The 22116-nt window shown below is 31.1% G+C and overlaps 1 protein-coding gene and 1 long non-coding RNA gene across 3 annotated transcripts in view; one reads left to right on the forward strand and one right to left on the reverse strand.

The window, feature by feature from the left end:
- The first annotated feature begins 555 nt into the window (after window positions 1-555).
- Window positions 556-17131, forward strand: LOC148607334 (E3 ubiquitin-protein ligase RNF34-like). The gene is made up of 7 exons (XM_088544610.1): window positions 556-651; window positions 5176-5405; window positions 6859-7146; window positions 8279-8515; window positions 10330-10534; window positions 11860-11877; window positions 12493-17131. The coding sequence occupies exons 2-7, from the start codon at window positions 5229-5231 to the stop codon at window positions 12696-12698; spliced, it is 1131 nt and encodes a 376-aa protein (XP_088400736.1). The 5' UTR covers window positions 556-651; window positions 5176-5228; the 3' UTR covers window positions 12699-17131.
- A 2261-nt stretch (window positions 17132-19392) lies between these two features.
- Window positions 19393-22116, reverse strand: part of LOC148607335 (uncharacterized) — an 8385-nt gene continuing 5661 nt past the window's right edge. Inside the window, exons 1-2 of one of the 2 annotated variants that reach the window (XR_015915056.1) lie at window positions 21873-22028; window positions 19393-19681 (exon numbers count right to left, since the gene is read on the reverse strand). This is a non-coding gene — a long non-coding RNA (uncharacterized LOC148607335). Of the gene's footprint in view, window positions 19682-21872; window positions 22029-22116 lie in introns of those variants that run through there. The other variant, XR_015915057.1, reaches the window with a different exon arrangement.

A 22116-nucleotide genomic window follows, 5' to 3' on the forward strand; every position in this document is an offset into this window, starting at 1 on the left:
AATTACATTTGCCAAAAGCATCGTGATACTTGTTAAAACTATCATAATGGAATATGGACAATATATAATACATATATTTTCTCTTAATAGTATTGTTGATAATAATCTACACTCTTTTTGCTATTTATACCTTCAAATATGTTCCTAATCGAAGTAAATGTTTAGCGTACAGTTGTATGTTTAAACTGGTCTAAAGCTGGCATGTTAGTTGAAAAAACTGCTTTAGCTAGTATGAAATATTGCCTGGCCCCTCACGATTAAGAAAATTAGGATTAGAAGTTTGAACTTTATTCTATTTGATTTTATTTAGTTGCAAGTTTTGTACTTTTGCTTTTTTTAAAATTTTCCCGCGAATTATCTTACGTAATCTATCCAGGTTCCCGAGACTACGTTCCAGGTATTAGCTACTAGCAATACACTCTCACGAGTTAAGATTAAAGATGTTTTTTTTAACTTATAACATTTTATAATCTTGCAAATGTATATTTGTATAGGAGTAACATACTGAATATTTCGATCGGGAACCAGTTTATACGTAATCGCACTTGAAAAAGCGCTTCAACGACCCCGACGATTTACGTAGTAACAGGAAGTAGAATTATCATTCGTCTGTCTGGAAATCCGTCTGAATTTCGATTTATTTTATCATTAGTATGTTTCTCTCTATTTGGCGTTTAGATATTGACAAACTAAGCTTATACAATACCACCCAATGACAGAAATTTGTTATCAACCTACACTTCGAATTCTGAACATTAGATTTGGTTTCTAAATACATGACTTGAAAAATTGACATTTCTCGACTTGTCAGACAATGCTAGAATGTTATAAGTTTTAACCAGGAACATATGCAATACACATGCATATATACAAATGTATCATTTCAAGTAATATAACAGTCTTCACTTAATAGTTTTAATAAACTGGACCTTCACCTCTCACTATTCATATCTTATATTATAAACTTGAGGATCAAACATAAGATTAATATTTGTCCGAAGATAAAAGAAAACTGTGCACATGTCACCCAATGACTCAGTTAAAATTATATTATTATTTTCTTTTATTTCAATAATTACATGTATGTAAATGAAAGACCATAATGTCTGACCCCTCAAGTCCAGCATTTTTATAAGGTAGGGTCTAAAATGTGTAAACTGTACCATAACATTTGCCAAAATATTCATTCTTACAGTTTATTAGGAGCTGAAAATTGCATGAGATGTAGAAAATTCAGTTTCAATTCATTTCTAATCAAGAAAATTATGAATGATTTTCTAAAAGCTCTTGTGTGATCGGTTTTCTGAAGTCAAAAGGTCTAAATAAGTAACTGGAAGTTACCGTACCAATCTAATTATCAACTATTTCTCAATTTCCTGTCAGAATTTTATTTTTTTTTTCTAAAATCATTAAGAGGCTAAAACTTTACCTTTAGACTTTGGATAAAGTTTTAAAGATATGATATTGTTTAAAAAAAGAAGTGATTGAGTTTGAATTCCGTACCTTGTGTCAGTCCCCATACCAGCAAAGAATGGATACGATCTTATCCTGAATGAATAGCAAAGCTTCATAAACAGAGTCTGATGTGATTTTAATTTATTGTCATTGAAAATGTTAATATTGTTATGATATTCTAATAGCGAACGTGCATTCAAATTGTACAGATAACAAAAATACCGGACTATGATTTTGGGCGCAGGAATTTTGGGTTACACATTCTAGGGCTTTTGAAAACAGAAAATCGAATAAAATCTTTTTTTTCGACAAACATTTTAAAAATCATTAATTCTAGTCTAACCATCATGTCATTTGGTAAATGTGTACCAACTTTCAGCTTGAATTATCAAGTAATAATGAAGAAATTGGCAAAATAGTATTTGGGTATAGGAAAAAGTTGGTAGGGGTGCGGTTATGGGTTACATATTTCAGAACATACCCTTTTATGAGACTTTCACATTTGTAAGTTAGCTGATCTGTTTCATGTCAAAATTTTTGCCAAATTTTGGACTTGTGCATTTATAAATTTGCATTTTGAAAGCTTGACGATACAGCTTGACAATGCTTAAAGTTGCTCTTCTGATGTTATGTTCTGTTATGGTATGGGCCACCAATTGAAATTTTCCTTTTAAAGTAACTTGATTGACATTTAATTACTTACATGATAAATATGCACAAAATGTACATGTACTTTTGGCCTTAAACTTGATCAAGTAAACTTTAAAAAAGTGTGTGAGTAATCAGAATAACTCTCTATCCAGGCACTGTACATTTTTAATTTAAAATCTACATGTACATTATGCATATCTGGTAATATTTCGAGGATCTTGATAGCTTTAGTCACATTTGCATGAGAAAATTTGGGCAAATTTAATGTTATATTTTAAAAGTGATATTAGCACCTGACATAAGATATTTCAGTATCACCAGTAATTAATAACGCTGTAAATACTTAATATGAAACTAAAGGACATTGTATATGAATAAAGCCTTTCTGAAAAGTCTATTGTTGATGACAAAAGTCACAAGTGCTTAAAAAATCACTGCATAGTGCATACACCTAATAGCACCATTGATGTTATTACATTTTTGTTACTACATGGATATGTTAGGTAAAATTTTAGTTTATGAGGATTTGTTTAGTATTTCAATTTAACAAGTAATCAACCTGGCTACACTTAACATGGTGTTTATTTGCCCTCCATCTGGCTTTGGGTAGTTAGGTTGGGAAATGTTTTTTTGTCAAGATTTCATCTGATTCCAGTCTTCACAAAATGTAATATTTGCATCGGTCTGATAGTTCCGTTTTTACCATTTGACAGAATGTCCAGCAATTATTTCATATGACACCGGAATGATTTTCCTATTTGTATGACGCAATTTGATTGGTCGCTCAGTAATATCTTCCAATGAAATTGCGCGATACTAAGTCAATATAAATGGTGGTGTCTTGTGAAATATATAGGGAACCACCACATGAAAATGTAAACAATTCATGCCTGTTTTTGATAATTTGAAATATCGTGATGATGCCCAGCCTGGGGAAAAAAGTTTGTTTGTTTTTTGAGGTTTAACGTCCGAGCAGCAATATTTCAGCTGTATTCAGATGATGAACATGGAATTGATGATAAAATGAACATGAAATGATGAAATGAAAAAGGGATGGGACACATGGACAATGGGGTCGACAAATTTGGATTGCCACTGGAAATAGGGAGAGGTGGGTAGGGTCGGGCAATTTAGCCTCCTGTGGCGGAGCCCTATGGTTCCTACTCCGGGAGAATACCACAGTAAGGTTCTTTAACATGCGAGGAACGTGGCATCTTTCCCAACACAGTGCACCACTATGGTTTGCGGTCAGGTTTTCTGTATAATAGCCTGACAACCCCAGCATGTAACATGCCAGGGGTACCCCATTCCACCACCTGGGGCGCACATCCCAGTTGCTCTGTGGGCTAGGGTTCTGAGCACTATTTAGTCACCTTTTACGACAAGTTTAGCGCTGCTGCAGGCCTATTCTTTTAACACCCGGACCTGCACGGGGAGGAAAAAAAAAGAAAAAATGTTGAAAGAAAAAAAGAATACAAAAAAAAAAAAAAAGGAAAATAAGAGAATATAACAGTGATTGGGAGTCAGAATTTAGAAAGGCCAAATAAAACATAACTTTAAATTTTGTTTTCATGTAAAAACTTTACTTATAATAATAACAGTCACAGTTACAGAACCTTCTCATGAAAAAACATATGTCAAGTTGTCAACATGTTGCAAACTATTAAAATAGAGACATCAAAAATATAATAGAGGTCATGTAGGACACATGTTAGATCCTAAAGTACATTATTATAACAAAATTGAAATAAAAGCATACATGTACCTAAAGAGTAATGACAAAGAATAAATAATAGAAATTCTACTCAAAAGGCATCACCCATTGACTCATGTGGCGTTTGTTAATTTTTCCCCAAAAGTTTGGTCCGGCATAAATGTGTTCGGTCTGACGGAAGTTTTATAAGTGCCAGACCTAATGTCCTGCAAGAATTTTCAACTTTCGTGAGGACTGTGATTCTGTAAAAACTGACATCAAAGAAGTGAAAAATGTTGCTTTGAACATTAAAAAAATACTATTTGTCAGAGAATGAGAGAAAATCATTTGGATAGGGCTAATTTTTATAGGAAGGTAGGGTAATGGGGAAAAAAAACTTGATTTTAATTTTTGACCCAGGTTTGTCTAATTTTCTGCATGTACATGTATTTAAGTAAATCACAGGTTGCTGATAATTTAAAGTTGATAAGAAACCACAAAACATGTGAAGAGGACAAAGTTTGCTGACATTCTAACTAATTATTTGAACATCCTTATTAACAATCTAACTGATTATTTACATCTTTATGGTCATTTGAACTTGACTGTTCATTATGCATATAGATATACATGTATGTAGGTGTGATAATTACTTTATAAGTTATTTTTAAATTTTGTTATTTGACAAATGTAACTCAAGAATTATCAAGTAAGGTTCATGAATATCATTTTAAAATTGCATTCACATTGTAATTAACGTGTACATGTAAATTTTGAAAATATTTTATTCCTTTTTTTACTTAAACTAAAAAATGTATTCTTTTATGTGTATCAAGCCAAAGGACAGCTATCCACTGTTTTATTTAATTGTTTAATCTTAAAATTTAATCTCTTTTTTTTTGTGTCAAGTTGTTAAATAGTTTTTTTTTTGCATTTGACACAACCTACAGTGTACATGTACAAATAATGTATAATGTAGAATTTTCTATATGCATTTTTTTTACAAGTACATTTATGTAATAAAAGATGAAAATTAGTCCGTACTACATTTTGTTAAATTCATGAGACTAAAATATTTATTTGTATAAAATTAGGGAGTTCCATGTCTTATAAAACTACCGGTATTGGTTTTGATCTTAAATATTAATTTTTTTTCTGGTTTTGCATTTTTGTGAATGTAAAATTTAAGATAAACTAATTAAATGCATGTAACATTTTTTGTGAAGTACCTAACCCAAACCCACTACAATGTATTATATTACAGTATTATTGATACAACTTCAGATAAGATTGAGGCTTTTACTGAAAAAAAACCATAAAGAATCAAGATGTTAAATATTGTCAATTATCTTTCTCTGGTTTACTGTCTCTTTCAGGTTAGATATGACATGTACCATTAAATGAAAGTACATGTAATCTCTTCACTGACATGGGAGCAGCAGCTGTAAGAAGCCAGCAGGGAACACACGTGTTTATGTTCTCACCCAATTTGAATGGACAACAAACAAATACAAATCAGTTTACATCAAATGCACATCCATCAAATTCATCAAACGAAATGGCTTGTGAAGCTTGTAATGTTAACTTCAGCATATTTAAAAGAAAAGTAAGTTAATCAGAATTTGTTTGTCTAAATGTTTACTGTTGTTGGTATACAAGTCAATTTTCTGTTTCAATTGAATCTTGCTACAAAAAAAAAATCAGTTTGATTTTTTTCCCAGTTTTTTATTCATTTAGTGTTGAATTTATACAAATGTTTATACTGAATACTACATCCCAGGATCTGTGTATCATATGCCATATTTGTTTGAGACTACTAAATGTATATCACCCATGGAATCACCTAGGGATAAAATGTACAGCATGTGACACAGAATTTTTACATGTCCTGTTCAGTACATCAGTTATTTTAACTATATTTCAACTGTGTTCTGACTAGGGGTGTTATATTGTGTATGCAATATTGGTCTAGGGTGAGATATACATGTAGGGTAAACAATTTAGGGTTTAAACAATTATCACCTAATCACTTTATGCATGAACAAAAAACCTATTTTTTTTAAATCTAAATATGTGATGAAGATGTATATATGTAGATAACCTTTCTATATACTTCTTTTATGCTATTTTATCACTGATTAATTACCTAATATATGTAAAGTAAAACATGATAAAACTGAACCCCTTTTGGACTGAAAAATTGGTGTGATTAAGACAGGTTGTCAGTTTACTGAGGTTCAAAATGAATTTAAATTGTTAAAAAATGACTTTAGAAGTGTCTGATTTTTTTTTTTTTTGAGTTTTGGATTATTCATAGTTTGGGTTGTACAGGTTTCATTTTTTGAGTTTTGGATTATTCAGTTTGGTTTGGACAGGTTTCATTTTTTGAGTTTTGGATTATTCATAGTTTGGTTTGGACAGGTTTCATTTTTTGAGTTTTGGATTATTCGTAGTTTGGTTTGGACTGGTTTCATTTTTTGAGTTTGGATTATTTGTAATTTGGTTTGGACCGGTTTTATTTTTTGAGTTTTGGATTATTCATAGTTTGGTTTGGACAGGTTTCATTGCATTTATCTAGTGATTCTGCAGGATATTTGATTTAACAAGGAATCTTGATGTACATTTTTTGTACATGTATGAAATATAAAATTTGCCATATTATTACCAGACCAAACAGAATGTTACTGGATATTGCCTTTGGTTTGACAGAATCAATGTTTATCTACAATGTAGATTGTCTGTAATTTTCAAGTCCTTGGATTAAGACTAGTGTTTAGTTAACAAAGGTTCAAAACACATTAAAACTAGTATGAATGGACTTCATAAAATGTCTGGTTTACACAGGGTTCTGTTACGACAGATTTTACTGTATATAGCAGTGGTTGAGAAGGAAATTTTGAGAAGGGGCGATTTTCAGATTTTTTCAAAGATATTTACAATCTGATACAGTTTTCTTTAAGATGAAGGGGCCATTTCTAGCCAGAAAGGGCAAATAGCCCGTGGCTTTTTGCCTTCCCAACCCCTGATATAGTTTGTTTGTTTGTTTTTTTTTTTTGCAGAAAATGTGTCGAGAATGTGAAAGATATTTCTGCTCAAGATGTGTGCACAGACTTTCTTTAAAAGGACAGAAGAAAGAGACTTTTAGACAATGTAAAAAATGTCGTATTCTTCTGACGGGGGCTTTCACACGACACGAACTGATCAGATGGAAAGTCAAAGATTTGAAATGTCTGTTGATCAAACGGAATATCTCAACAGATGGATGCAGAGAAAAACATGAACTTATTGACCTTATTGTGATAAATTTTGGTCACATGACCAAGAATGATGATATAGAAGAGAGAAGTGTAAGCATAACATTAACTTTTCTCACATGGCCAGTGTTCTAGGATTTTTAAAAAAATTTTGGTTTCCAAGAGCAGCTTCAAATCAGAATTCAATTCCGCTCTCCTTTCTGAATTTTATAACTATTTTCAGAAATCAAAGTTTTCTACTTGCTAAAGGGAAGTGGAATTTTTAAACAACTTTTCCACACCAGATTTACACTAGCTCTGGGGTGGCTGGAAAATGGAATCCTAGAACACTGTCAGGGCAGTTTAACAATGGTAGTGTTCTACCTATGACTATACAGTACAGTGTTATACAGTGCTAATTTAGATCTGCACGGCACTGTTCTATCAAAATTAAGTCTGAATGCAATTAAATGTACATATGTACATGTACTTCAGTTTTGGTTTTTGCAAACATTTTTCAATTCTGTTTTCAATAAATGATTAAGATGATTGAAATAACAAGTAATTAATATTACTAACAATAATTTTATTACTTCATGCACATCTGCATATGATGCCCAACCTTCCTATAAAGTTTCATCAAAATTCCTCGGGTGGTTTCAGGAATCACACTTGGCTTCGCCAATGTTGCAATTTGAGATTTTGCATATGAAAAGTGACAGACTAGAGCTAAAAACCTGCTTTATACATGCATCAAGAGTAAATCAAGAGTAAATTATGGGTACAGGTATGTCATGAATGGAGGGGATATTTTGATGAATTGACAAGGATAATTCATGAGTAGACTTAATATTGTCATATTTTTTAAAAAATTTGAATGATTTTTTTTTTGGCACCCATTTTGGCTCTAATTTCTGAAAATTGGTAAAAAAGAAATTGCAGCTGGTGATTTTTCTGGCAGCAGAATTTTAGAAGCCAGAGCAGCCCCTGGTGGTTTATGAGGAGTTGTGCTTACAAAAATTATGGACAGACAGACAGAGTGATCCCTATATACACCTTAAATATGTTTGCATATAGAATAATAGTAATTATTGAATTATCTTACAAGGTCAAGATATAGAGACAAAATCAAGTGTGATTATTTGACCCACTATAATTCCAATAACTTCCACTCAGTTGTGTTTTCCTGAAGACCTTAGTGATCGTTTTGATAGAAGTCTGCATTTTACATTTCATACAATAACAGGATACTGAGAGTGTAATTTCAACAGACACACAGAGCCAAACACCAAGACCACCTCAGCCAACCAATTCCGTCCCTACCGATGAGCATGTACCTGGTCAAGTCCCTCAATCAACAAGCTCACCACGGCAGGAAACTAATGAGGAAAGGGCTGCAAGGTTACAACAGAGGCAGCAAGAGGAACTACGACAATCAGAGGCGCTACTGAGACCTGTCATCAATGCAGATCCTGATCATAATGTAAAATTTTGTATTAGATACAGTGTAACCTAAGCTGAACCCCTTTTAATCTTCAAAATTGGTTTGTTTTACACAGGTATTTGGTTTTCCAAGATTCAAAATAAATTTAAATTGGTATAAAGAGACTATTAAGTGTCTAGTTTAGACATGTTTTTGGATTATTCAGTCTTTGGTTGACAGGTTTTACTATACCTGTTTATGGACAGATCAGTTGAATGTTACATGACTTTTACTTAATGGGTAGTAGCTTTGCCATTTACTCCAAACTTTGTGTGACAAGTCAAAAATAATATTTTTATCGCCTTGCTTTCTCCTGATACATGTAGTATTTTTGGCATGAGTGACCAAGTTTTACCTACATGTAAGACTTTAGAATTGGTAGTAACTGCTCCACCAATCACAAGGCAAATTTGACTGGTTGGTGCAGTCAAAATAATTATGGTCCCCAACCTATTGGAGATTTGTTTTTCAAGGACATTAAAAAACTGATCAGCCAAATATAAATCAAACATTCTTGTCCTGAAATGCCTTACAATAAATCAAGCAGTCAATCAAAAATAATTTTAGGAATTGTGGTAGCATTGTAGAGTGGGTTATTTTCGTGGTCTGTCTTAAAAGCGTAAATAAACACCAGGATTTATTCATATATTTTTTAGAAATTTGAAAAAATGTCATAATTGATTTCTGATTTGGCATGTGGCTTTGTTTTGTGGGACTTTGCCATTTTTCACTTAATATATAGAATGATAGGGCAATTTTTGTCATAAAAATCTGGGCTTCTGCTGAATGTCTTGATTTCAAATTTAATGTAAGGCGTTATATAGATGGAGAATACATTGATAGCCATTTTGGTTGTTGTCCAATATCAACTTATTGTACAAGTGGGGGTATAACTAGTGTAACACAATCAAACACTGAGTATTTGAATAGAGTTTTATTACATGAGGAATATAGATTTAAGAGTTACTGTTTCACTGCATATGTTCACATTGTGTTCAGTTTATAAATTCATTATTTTATCGAAATTATATCGAAACATTATAAAGTACTAAAACATTGTGTTATACGAAAGTCGAAAGTTTATAGAATCCAGAGTTCAATTCAAGTCAAGAATCAGAATAAAGTCCAAGCTCGGACACAATACGTGGCCTTATATATAGTTCTTGTAGGCCATAAACAGCAAATGTTATGTTTCACAAGATTGTGAGTAATTATATATTCCTTTGAAGTAGTACTGGTCATATTGATCAGGAACAGTTCATCATTTCCACCAGACAATAGCAGACAGTTATTTATAATATACTCCTTTGACATATCACGTACCTATTAACGCTTTAGTGATATCTTGAAACAAGTTCCAAACGATGAATAGTTAATAAAAGAATCAATAACTGACTAGTAACTTTGTTGCACTAGCACAGCAACATGTGCAACTTCTAGTTTTTTGGGTGTTTCAGTAGTTCATATTATATCAACCTCTGGATCAAACCCTTCCTCGTTAAAAAGATAAATTTCTGAATCTTCCTCTAAAAGCTGCAAATATTTGTCCAGTGCATAAAGTTATGAGCAACTGGGTCAGTTCGCTTGATAGAGATTGTCCACTGGATAAGTCTAGTACAATCTGTATAAGTTATCCTGTGGATAAATATTTATTCACTGGATAATTTTTTGTTCAAAAAAATTGGTCATTTTACATTTTCCAAATTTTCCATTCTCTTTCAGTCTATATCTGATTTAATTTATTTTTCCACTCTCTATGGTAAAATTGAGATTTCAACATGCTCACTAAAACATTGTTATTATTATTATTCCAGAAAGAAAAGAAGGATTCTGTGCCCATTAAAAGGATTAATATTGGTGATATAAATAGTATTGAGGACATAGACAATCTGACTGTTAAAGATATGAAAGCCTTGCTGTTCAGGAGTTTTGTTGATTATAAAGGTTGTGTTGAGAAGGATGAACTGAAGAATAAGGTTGTAATGTTATGGAAGGAGCATAAAGCAAATGAGGAGAAAGGTATACTCGAACTTTACTGGTCTGTTTTATTTTTTACATCTGTCTTTAGACAGGAAACATTTTAGTGATCTCTGTCCATTTGTACATGAGTTCTCAGATTATAAAATCTATTTAAAATAAAGGAGGCTTGATTTTTTGCAGTCTAAACCCTTACCATGTAGCTTTGTTGTTGATAATTTTGCCTGAATGCTGAACTGTTTATAGAAAATTCTGTAAACATAATTCTCCCAGTTGCTTGTTTTTTTGGATTGAAAACAATATATATTGGTAGGTATCAATGTTCGCAGTTTAGCATTAATAGTGTTAAGAATCAATTTCAAGAGTACTTTTTTTTTAGTATACTGCAAAAACTAATACGTTTGCAGTATATCAATAATTTAGAAATGAATTGTTTTTATTGTTTCCAAGCAATATTTGTAGGTTTATGATGTTGTTGTGAAGAATATTACTTGTAATAATCTTGCTTTGCATTAAAAATTTGAACAGAAAAAAATCTGCTGTCTGTTAAATATCACTTAAAATAAAGAATACTAACTCTTATAAGAGTTTTGGTGCTAAGAGAGGAGCTAAGAAAAAATGTAATTGTTAAAAAATTCAACCAGTGTACTTTAGAGTCTGATCAGAAAAACTGCAGATAGTTTCTTCTGCCTATAGCATCCAAAATTTTTCTCCTGTGTAACTGGACAGGTTGAGTAGTTCAGATTGACAAAACAGTATATTATATGTTATGTTCAATTAAGTAAACAAGTTATTGAGGGTTCACACATATCACAGACTGAAAATTGTTTTTCTAATATGAAATATTATATAGATAGCTGTGTTTTATCGAATGTTCCCAGTGTAATAAATTTTGAAAATTCACACTATGAAATAAATCTGGTAATTTCACTCTTGCACTTTCTCCCGCCAAAACATCACAACTTTAATATCAATCCACCAATCACGGAATTTAAAATTCATATTGAAAATATCGATAAATTATGAAGAAATTCTATAAAATAAATAGGATAATGAATTGGTTATCGTAAATAACCAAAATATTATCACTCGTGCCATGAATGCTTGAGGATTTAACTTGTATGCGGAACAAGTTCAGCACACTCGTTAGATCTAGGTGTTCTTCGGCACTCTTGATAATATTTTGGTTATTCACTCTTTCCAATTAATTGTCTTATTAGTCTTTTTAATGATTTTATATGTTGACAATGTAAAATATTGTGATTTTGGAAAAAAATACTAGATTTAAACAGTTTAAGTTTAAGGGTAATATCTGTGGTTGAAAATAAAATACAGTAATTTTTTATATTGTATATTTTTCTTTCCAGCAAAGAAACTTTCAGAGGGTAAGTTTAGCATGTGTTAACATGAAAAATGGCTGGTTTCAGATGTTACAAATTCTCTGGAGTGTTTAAGGGTAATCAAGAGAACCAAGATTTTAGCGGAAATCAAAAGAATGTAATCCAGGAACAAAGATTAGACATGGAAAACAAACCTACATAACAAAGAACATAAAACAACCAAAATAATACATACAAAGTAATAAAAGTAAATGAGCAACTCAGACTCCACTAAAAACTGGAACCATGAACATGGAGCACCTGTACAAGTATTTTAACTGAAAAATAAAGGTGTAAATTAGTTCTTCTGTGTTATATTTGTGAACCACTGGATGGGAGTTTATACATCTGGTTTTCAGGGGTCTACTCCTGTTCTGATGTTTTATATGTAAATATGTAAATGTTTATCTGAGAGAGAAAAAAAATGTCAAAAAATCACATTTCAATGTTTTGACTACAAAAGGTTTACACTGACTGTTTCTAATACATGTACATGTATAATTTTCTGTTTCTGGTCATAACTGACATTACACAACCTTAAGAAGATTCATGTGTTTTTTTCATTGTTTTGGTTGAATTGCCACAGCATTTATGTGTATATTATAGCCTTATACTTTTCAGAGCCTTCCGGTACTACTGCTAACAACAGTGGTAATGGAAAATCTCCTGAAGATGAAGTTTGTAAAATTTGTATGGATGCGATGGTGGACTGTGTATTGTTAGAATGTGGTCACATGGTATCTTGTACGGAATGTGGTAAAAGACTTAATGAATGTCCAATTTGCCGACAGTATGTGGTACGAGTAGTGCGTACATTTAGAAGTTAATTATTTTTTCAGGATTTCATCTTGTTAGAACTCAATCTCCGAAACAGAGGTTGGTAGCTCCTTCGTCCCTGTGTTTGTTTGACGTAGGAGATAAAAGGATCTCTGTTTCGGAGATTGGTTAGAACTGTGATTTATACAATCAAAATGTTGAACTTTGACTCAGGAAGTCAAGTTATGATACAGATTGTTGATTTTCTGTTTTTGTTTGCTTTTGGTTGCATTGTTTTTAGAGTAATTATTAACAGCAAGTCATGTGATTTTTAATAGTTTTTTTTTCTACCTGTATTATTGAAAAAAAATAAGTGTGCAATTACTTTTGAAGCTATTCATGTATTCACTTGTATCCCTTTATACAATTACTTAAAGAAAAATAATGTCAATTTCTAATTCTGTTTGAAGTCAATCATTTTTATAGGATGTTAATTTTGGCGTATTTTATGCTCAACAGTTTGTTTGATTATGTCATAACAAACTTACATAAGTACAGTGAAATCTGTCTGAACAAAACACCTTTTGGTTCTGTTTACCAAGGTTCAAAATATGGGATATTGAAAGTTTGGTTCATGCAGGGTTTCAGATTATTCAGGGTTGGTTCACACGTTTTTCACTGTATAAAGGCAGTAAGAACAAGGGATCAAAGATAAAGCTAATGAATAAATAGGCAAAAAAAAAAATAATTGTCCTGTTTCCTGCTACCAGCAAGAAAAATAGGGTAGGTAGAAAGGGAAATTTATTTATTCCAAAAAATATTTTACATTGAGTTAATGGGGAAACAATTTAGACTTTAACAGTACTTTAGCCAAAATGGGCATAAAATGTCTAGGGCTACTAGAATAGCAGGAAACAAACAAAACAATTTTTGGCCTCAATTTATTTACTTCTGTATGATATTTACTTTGATTTTTAAGGGTAAATTTTGGCCTGGTACATTTTAAAGAATGAATATTAAAGAAGAATTGTCCTTCTGGAATAGAAAAGAAAACTCCTGCAAATAGATGGTAATCCTGTATGTTAAAAATTATCAAATTGAAACAAATTTTGCTCTATTTATTCAAAGGCTCTATTTTTTATCACTTGCCATTCTAATTACTTCCATTACTTTGAATCTAGAATCATGTTTATTAAGTAATGGAAAAGGGTAAAGAAATTGAATATTATAATGATTTCATAGTAACGATAAATGTATGGATTGTAATTTTAAATTGTGTCAAATTGTTATGTTAGATATATTGAAAATAGACTTCTTGAAACTTGCTGACAAGTTAGTCATTTGGACTGGTAGCTTTGAAAGCGCAGTCAAATTGATAAATATACTGAGTACCACACAAATTTACACTTTCCTGTGGAATTTTTTTCCAAAAAAGTTCTGAATAGGTTTTTCAGACTGATACCAGTCTAGTAAAAATATAATCCTTTAGAATAACTGAGCTGACAGTTTGCAGGAAGTAAGATGATGTAAATGTGTATATACTGGTAATAAGATTTGTTGTTGGTAGATCTTAATATGATTAAATGGTTTGAAGAGCTATAAAAGAACATATAATGCAAGCCCTAGTCAGATTATATAAATATGTCAGTACAATTTTCAGTTTAAATTTTTGGAGTTTGAGTAAAATTAAATTTGTTTTAATTGAATTGATATTTTAAAAGTTGTTCACAACAACAACCAAAAAAAAAAAACAACAAAATTTGGAATTTCTTATTATGTGAATTAAGTTTTAACTGTGATTTTAATTTTTTCTGGAGGGGAGTTTGGTGTGAGGATGCTTTTTACATACTGTTCAGAACTTAAGTTTTAGTTGAAGTTATGAGTGTCTTTTTGGTAATTTAATGTAACAAATTTATTTTCATGGTGTACTCATTTTTCACTACTTTCTTTGTGGACAGGAAAGCAAAATATAGTACCCACCAAAATTGATTTTTAACATTTATGAAACACTCACCATTTCCAAAGGTGCAAAAATTGAAACCAGTGAATATGTTCACTTCACAGAATTGTATTTAAAAAAATAGCAACCACTAAAATTAATCTCCTTACAGCATTTCTTCATATAAAATGTACACTTGAAACATTGTAAAAATAAGATCTGATGAACTCTGTAAATGACACTCAAATACAATAGAGGCTATCGGATTTTCAACGTTGATTATCTCCGAACAGCAGGCGGATTTGAATGAATAATAGCACATGTCATAGTCAAGTTTCATGTTCCCATTAACGGAATGTATGTGCCAAATTTGGCATAATTTTATTCTTTGATTTAAATGATAAATCAAGTTGCCATAAATTACTATTGTTTCATCCTAAGTTGAAGAAAATCCTTGTTTACTATGATTTAATTTTAATATTGGATCAGATAGCCATAATTTACATAATTTTTCATCTTTCTCAAGTTGATGACATAAGTCCTAGTTTACTATAAATGCATTTTTCGTAGAATGAGAAAACAACTTAAAAGGAGGTAGACTTAGGGTATTGTGGGACATAAGTCTTGAAACCAATGATATTTTTTAATTATATTCAGTTTCATCAAAACCTGTCAAGCATTCATTTGAAAAAGATTGGAATAATTCTAAGTTACTTAGATGCTAACATGAGATTGATAGAAAATGCTTTATACAAAAATACCAATGATTTGTAAGAGTTATCTCCTTTAACCCATGTTTACTTCCTTAGAATCTAAATTTGATTTTACTGGTGCCATAAAACCATCTGTATCTTGCTGCTTGCCATTTTAAACCATCCCAACACTGAAAATATCACTTTCTTGCATAGCAGGTTATTTTCAAGTGTGCATCATGGGCATTGAGGTTATTTTTAAATAGACTGAAAAAATATAAAAGTCATTCCTTATGATGCATTTCCAGTATAAAATTTCAAGGAGTAAATCACCAAAATAGGTTGATGGCATCATAGTCACATTACAAAATTTGGTCTATGAGATGATGGAAAGTGTTTTTTTTTCTCCAATCAGGAAGTGTGTTACAAATGAAATTAAATTATTGTTTAAGGACCAGTCAAGGTAAGAAATTTATTTACCCTCATCAAGAAAAAATTAGGTTCTTAGTAAATTGCAGTTTATTATGAAGATATCAAAGTGAGATTGTTTTTAATGAAAATTTTAATGACTACTCTTTTCAATTATGCTGTATACTTAACATCATAAGCATGAAAAGAATACATGAAAAACACATATTATAATTATTTTGCCAGGCAATAATTGTCATTGCCTTGCATGTTAACATTTGTTGTTGCCATAGTTACATGTGATATATTGCCCTAGTCATTGGGAATGATAAGTATTACTAAAAATGAAATTTTTATTGTATTTTGTCTTGTATGTCATTAGCTTTTATTTTAGTTTAGATTTTAAATTGTTTCATTTTTCATTGTTATATGTTATCCTCATAGAAACATGTAGGTATATACAAATGTATTAAAATAAATCATAGTCCATTGCTTTAATGCTTTAAAATTATCAGGGACCAAAATTGTATATTGGAAATAAGTACAGCTTTGAGCTTGAGTTGTTTCTTCATGAGTATAAGTTTTCATTTAAATTTTTTTACAATCAGGTAAATGGGACCCTGTGACTTAATTAAAGATTTATTTTTTAAGGTGATGAAGTATTGCTATATAAAATACTTTAACAATGTTTGTTAGAATTGGTTTCCCATTATCCCTGTGACAACAGTGTCATTATAGTGTTACTATCCATTTATATCGGGTGGATCCAGAAATGTTTATAAAATGGCGGGGGGTTTTAATTCCATTTTTTTACTGTTTTTACTCAGGGTGTCCAGGCTACCATTTTCTCTTTATTGCCCAAATTTTTCACAAAATTAAAATTTTTAAAAAGGAGGGGTGGGTGGGGACTGGTTCCAATCTCAGGTTCATCTCCTTGGATCTGCAACTGTAACTGTTTTTCCTCTGTGACACTAGTAGTTGTGGACCAAAAGGTATGTTTTAGGTAGACTAAACATTACTTTAGATTGGAGTATGGGAGGAGAATTGATTCTAATTCAGATGTCATGCCTGCTTTCTTATAATTTTATACCTTTTAGTCTTCCAAAATAGATTTTGGGAAGTCCTTGAGTGAGCCAATGAACTGTAAGATAAGTCCGATTATATATTAAAATGTTATGCATGGAAATTCAGGACCATAAAATAAGTCCAATGATATACTAAAATGTCATGCATGGAAATTCAGGACCATAAAATAAGTCCAATGATATACTAAAATGTTATGCATGGAAATTCAGGACCATTATCTTTATTATCTACAAGATTGAGAACTGATAACTTTCCGTACATTTTCATAGATATGGGAACCACAGCATTTTGCATAATTTTCTGTTGACTGTACATGATTTGTTTTTGTCTCCTTGTGTTTGAAGTTTGAATAATAAAGAATGATTTTTTTTTAATCAAACCATTATGTATTTGTTGTATTTTTGGCAGGATATTTGTGGTTATGTGTTTCATTGGCATTTCTCAAACATTGTTTTTTTTTTCAATTGTGTTTATTTTCTATAAATACTTGGTCTCACAATTTTATAAATAGATTTTGATTTTGTGTGCCTCAAGATAAGTTTTAAAAAATCATTGATAAGCTAATATATATGTGTAAGACATAATACTATCTGGATGAAATCTTATCCTTTGGAATTATTTCACATTATTTTTTTTCCAGAGGATATTTTTTCACTATGAAAAAATTTTCATACCTATTAAATTGTTTCCACTACTGGAATAATGATATTTACTATAATTTACTATGAAAATGCTAGAGGTATTCCTAATTGTAAACAGGATATTTTTTCATACTACAGTTTTAAATAATATCCAGAAAACAGTTCACATAGAGTGGTCAGAATTCATAATTGTACATTCATGTAGGATATTATTTCCTACTATTAAATAATATCCTGAATATAATTCACATATGAAGAGTGAACAGAATTCATACTCTTGATAAAGTGGATAATATTTGCTAATTGATTAATATCCTGGATGAAAAACTATGTAAAACATCCCATGAAATATCATCCAGGGTACCTATTAATATATATCTGAAAACATCCTGGATGAAAATTAATATCTAAATGCATCCTGGATAACATGTCATATCAAAATCTATCCATATTCTTAACACCTATAACACTGTGAACTCTGATTACCCCACAAAAACCAAGCCGCACTTTTTTTATAGTACCCCTAAAGAAAACCCTTTCAGACACTTGTATGTTTAATCATCTTATGGTTGGGTGTGGAGACAATAGCCATGGAAAACATTGAACTATTATAAAATGTGCCCAGATTAAATTTGATATTATTTTTTTCCAGTATTTCGCACATGACATGATTGGATGTTACATATATACAGAAGTGCAAATAACAAAGAGATCACTAAATGTACAGGGGAACCTGTTCAAACAAGACATCTTTTAAAGCGCCCTTTATATCAGTTCTAGTGCATTTAGAACCTGTATAATCTGAACATGTGCTATAACCAAACAAAAGTTTCAATCTGGAAGTGGTTTGGTTTTGTTAGGCTTGGCAATTTCAGCATTCATAGGCCACAGCAAAAGAAAAGAAGCACATCCACACCAAACAATCACCTAGACAGTGCCTCCACTGAATGGCTAGTACCTATTTCATCTTGGACGAGATTGGATATCACTGAAATCTGTCAGGGGAGGAGGGACGCCTTTGGGGATCTGGATAAATAGTGAAATACCCACTGAGATTCTCTGATTTCCTTAAAATGCTTGCAATTTCCTTTCTGAAACTGTCTTTTAAAAAGTAAAAAGTATTTCAAACATAAATTTATTTCTCAAAGGGCCAGGTTTCTTTTTAATAAGAATACTCTAGCTGCAGCTTTCATCTATAAAAAGTCAGAGATTTGTCTTCAACTTCTAAACTAGGAAAGCATGTATTTAGTGTATCACTATTTAGACATTCAGTCCAAACTTCCCCAAACTACAAATTCGATTATGTTTAAGATTTCTCAAGTGATCTATCTATGCACAAATTGATACATTTGTACATGTTGTTGAATAAATGATATCGTCCAGATGTGAATCGCACCTTTGGTTGCTCCGTTGTATTTGGTGGGACCTCTTTGTGGCTTTGCTTAGACAAAATGTGTTAGGGAAGATGCAGTATTGTAACTAGACTCTTGTTGGATTTTACTTACTAGGACACACATACCCTTTCCGAGCACCTGATGTCTCGGATTTTTTGGTAGGAGTTTATATTGCAAATGCTTTTACTTTCCTGATTGTGGCGTCTTGTTTTTATATGTAATTATATTTTATTGTGTTCGATACATTGTGTATGAAGATAGTTTTCGTTTCTTGTCATGTACCTTTATTATGATGTCTATCAGTTGCTCTTATATTTTTACGATTCAGTATCATTTTATTGATATCAAAACTGGCCAAAGTTTGGTTACAAGAAGCAAAGGCGGATCCGGAAATTTTGAAAAAGGGGGTTGCAGGCAATTATTTGCTCTTTTTTGTTCAAATTTTGCACTTAACACAATTTTCCCACAAAGGGAGGGGGTCCGGGATCTCCCCCTTTGGGCATACAGTTTGGTTAACTCTGGGAGTAAATATTTCCAGCATGGTTAACTATACATCAAAGAAACGAAGAGGTGCTCAATATACATGTATAAATATAACACTTCAGTCATAATTTTATAGTTAGTATTGTATAATATAATATCTTATAGTGACAAAGCATTCATTATTGGCAGTTACAGTCTACGACAAATATCCATTTAGAAATGATATATTGCTAACATTGTCATAACATGGGTTGAACCATATTTATTTCGGCAAAAAATCTTTTAAAGTATCCCTGACTTTACCAAACGGATTGTAGGTTCCTGGATTATTTGGTGGAGGTGGTGGTGGAAAATCTGAACGTCTGGGTTTGGATTCTTTATTTCCAGTCGATGGCAAACTTCGGCTTGCTTCTGGAATCAGAAAGCAAAATAAAATCAAATAATAATAAAAAAAAACATAAACGAGGAAAAACTCAGCTGAATACGAACTATTAAATATGAACAGTTTGAATTTCAGTAAACCAACCACTCTATAAAAATGGATGAAATATAGTTTCACTAAGCGAATATCTTGAATTGCCTCTGTGCTTCTCAAGATATGTATTTTGTTTGTTTCCTTTGAATTGCGAAAAAAAAAAAAACCATTTTGTAAATGGTTTACAAGTTGGCGACTAAGTAATCATTTGTTTTTATAGATAATCCTGAGTAAATTTGTGATTGATATCTATTGCTTTTAAAGTCAATAATTATGAAAACATTCTTAAATGTGTCTGATGTAGTCCAGGTTTTAGTCCAAATTCAACTATTTATGAAAATCCGATTTAAGACGTTATCTCATTGATATATATATCGTTTTTTGTTCACTTTACAAAAACGTACTATATAAGTTTAAAAATTTACACACATAACACTAATGCACACGTACAAGTCTCCGTTAAGAGTGAAACGAAAAAAAAGGAGGCGAAAAGATGGAAAAATGTTCTCGATTCCTTTCAAATGGGAAATTTTCCATTATGGTAAAAGAAAAAAAAACGTTACTTACTTTCAATATTTTAATTTTATCTACGTAATTGTAGATTTAGTTGTAATGACGACGAATGTACTTCTCTTAGAAGTCAGAAAATCAATAATGTTTATCAGCAATTACATGTCACCACTTTATATGAGCAAGGATAAACGTATTTCATCTTCAGAGGAGAATTGATAAAATTAGAATTTCGTATCGAGACAAAACATGTATGAGATATAAGGTATGATAGCAATTACATGTCACCTTTTCTTTATTGAAATTTTGCATGTGTAATAAAAAGTATTGTTTTCTATATTTTGTCTGCTAAACAAGATCTTGGGCTGATAACAATGGCAATATTAAGAATGCTATATAGTAAAACAGGAATGCAAAATAGTATTAATAATCTTAAAACATACTGCCTTAAATGGCAGTCATCCTTAAATTTAAAGAAATAATTAAACAAAAAGAAACAAAAAGTGAAAGTTCCGTTAATTTATCTAAAAATGAATGCATTGAAAATGTTGCAGAATATAAATTCTTGGGTATACTGATACAGAGCAATAGACATCATAACTCGTTTTTACCTTATAATGCCGAGATTACGTATATGGACTCTTACCTCGGATTTATATAGAGCGAAAATTAGAGCAATGAAGGCTGGAAGACTACAGATGATAGGAAAAAAAACACTTCTCGAGAAACAGCATTTGAAATTCTGTAAATTTAATCTTGGCACTAAAAGGAGACATTGCAGTTAAATCAGAGCTAGATCGCGATCCCATAGATTTTTCTATCAAATGCCAAACTCTTGAATATTTCGCTAGACTTCAATCTGAAAATCTGAACCCTCTTTTACAGGAAAGTATCAGATTGAATAATGATTTAGACAGTGTCGGTACTTACAGTTGGTTTGCGTAAGCAAAACGTCTGATATTTACTTTTCCACTTTTCAATACATCTCAAATATAATGATGATTGCCAGACGACAAATTTGATAAGTTAGATGAAAATGGTGAGTTAGGTTTGTCTTTATAAATAAATTAAAATTGAAAATACTTACATATTTCAGCAGTTAAATTGTAATGTATATTTCATCAGTTAAATTGTAATGTATATAGTTTTAAAAAGAAGCAACAACTAACTAAATTTAGAATATGTGGTAGAATAAGTAGAATTACTTACTGAGAAGGGCAGAGAACTCTAGGTTATGTACAGTTTGTAATTTTCAAGATTTTAAAAAGCGTTTCTTTCTATATTGTGAAAAAAAAAAAAACAAAAACAAAAACAGAACAAAACAGTCAGGCAAGATTATGTAAGTTATATAACATTATTCTGTAATGAGAAACTTGTAGGATTATAAAATTTAAATGATATTGATAAATTTTAGCAACACCAACATTCGAAACTCTTTACTGTCATTGGTCATTTTTATTGAAATAATTTAAAAAATAGTCATTCGTCTTCAATAAACCATAAAATGTGCGCCCACTTTTTCAAATTCGTGATTATTCTTTCAAATTCGTGTGTTTGTTTCATTTTTTTTTAAAAAATTTGCCTGATTCTTACAGTCAAGCACTTAAAACCATTTACCTTGTTTAGGCCTTCCACTCATTTTTGATAATTACAATAAAACGCGGTTGGTTCTTCTCAGATTTAAATTGGATTATGTTGTTCTATGGTTACGTGCATCCTATTTATAAAGTCGGAATTGAAAATTTTCGCTTATCTAGATTTACGATGTAGAAAATTAAATTTCGTTGACGTTTTCCATACCTATTGATTTGCCATATATTGTGTATTCTTAAGTCCGGTTTACGAAGTAAATATGATTTTC

Source organism: Perna viridis, chromosome 9 (assembly GCF_037379345.1).
Source record: "Perna viridis isolate PV_CMFRI_1.1 ecotype Kerala chromosome 9, ASM3737934v1, whole genome shotgun sequence".
NCBI classification, from domain to species: Eukaryota; Metazoa; Mollusca; class Bivalvia; order Mytilida; family Mytilidae; genus Perna; species Perna viridis.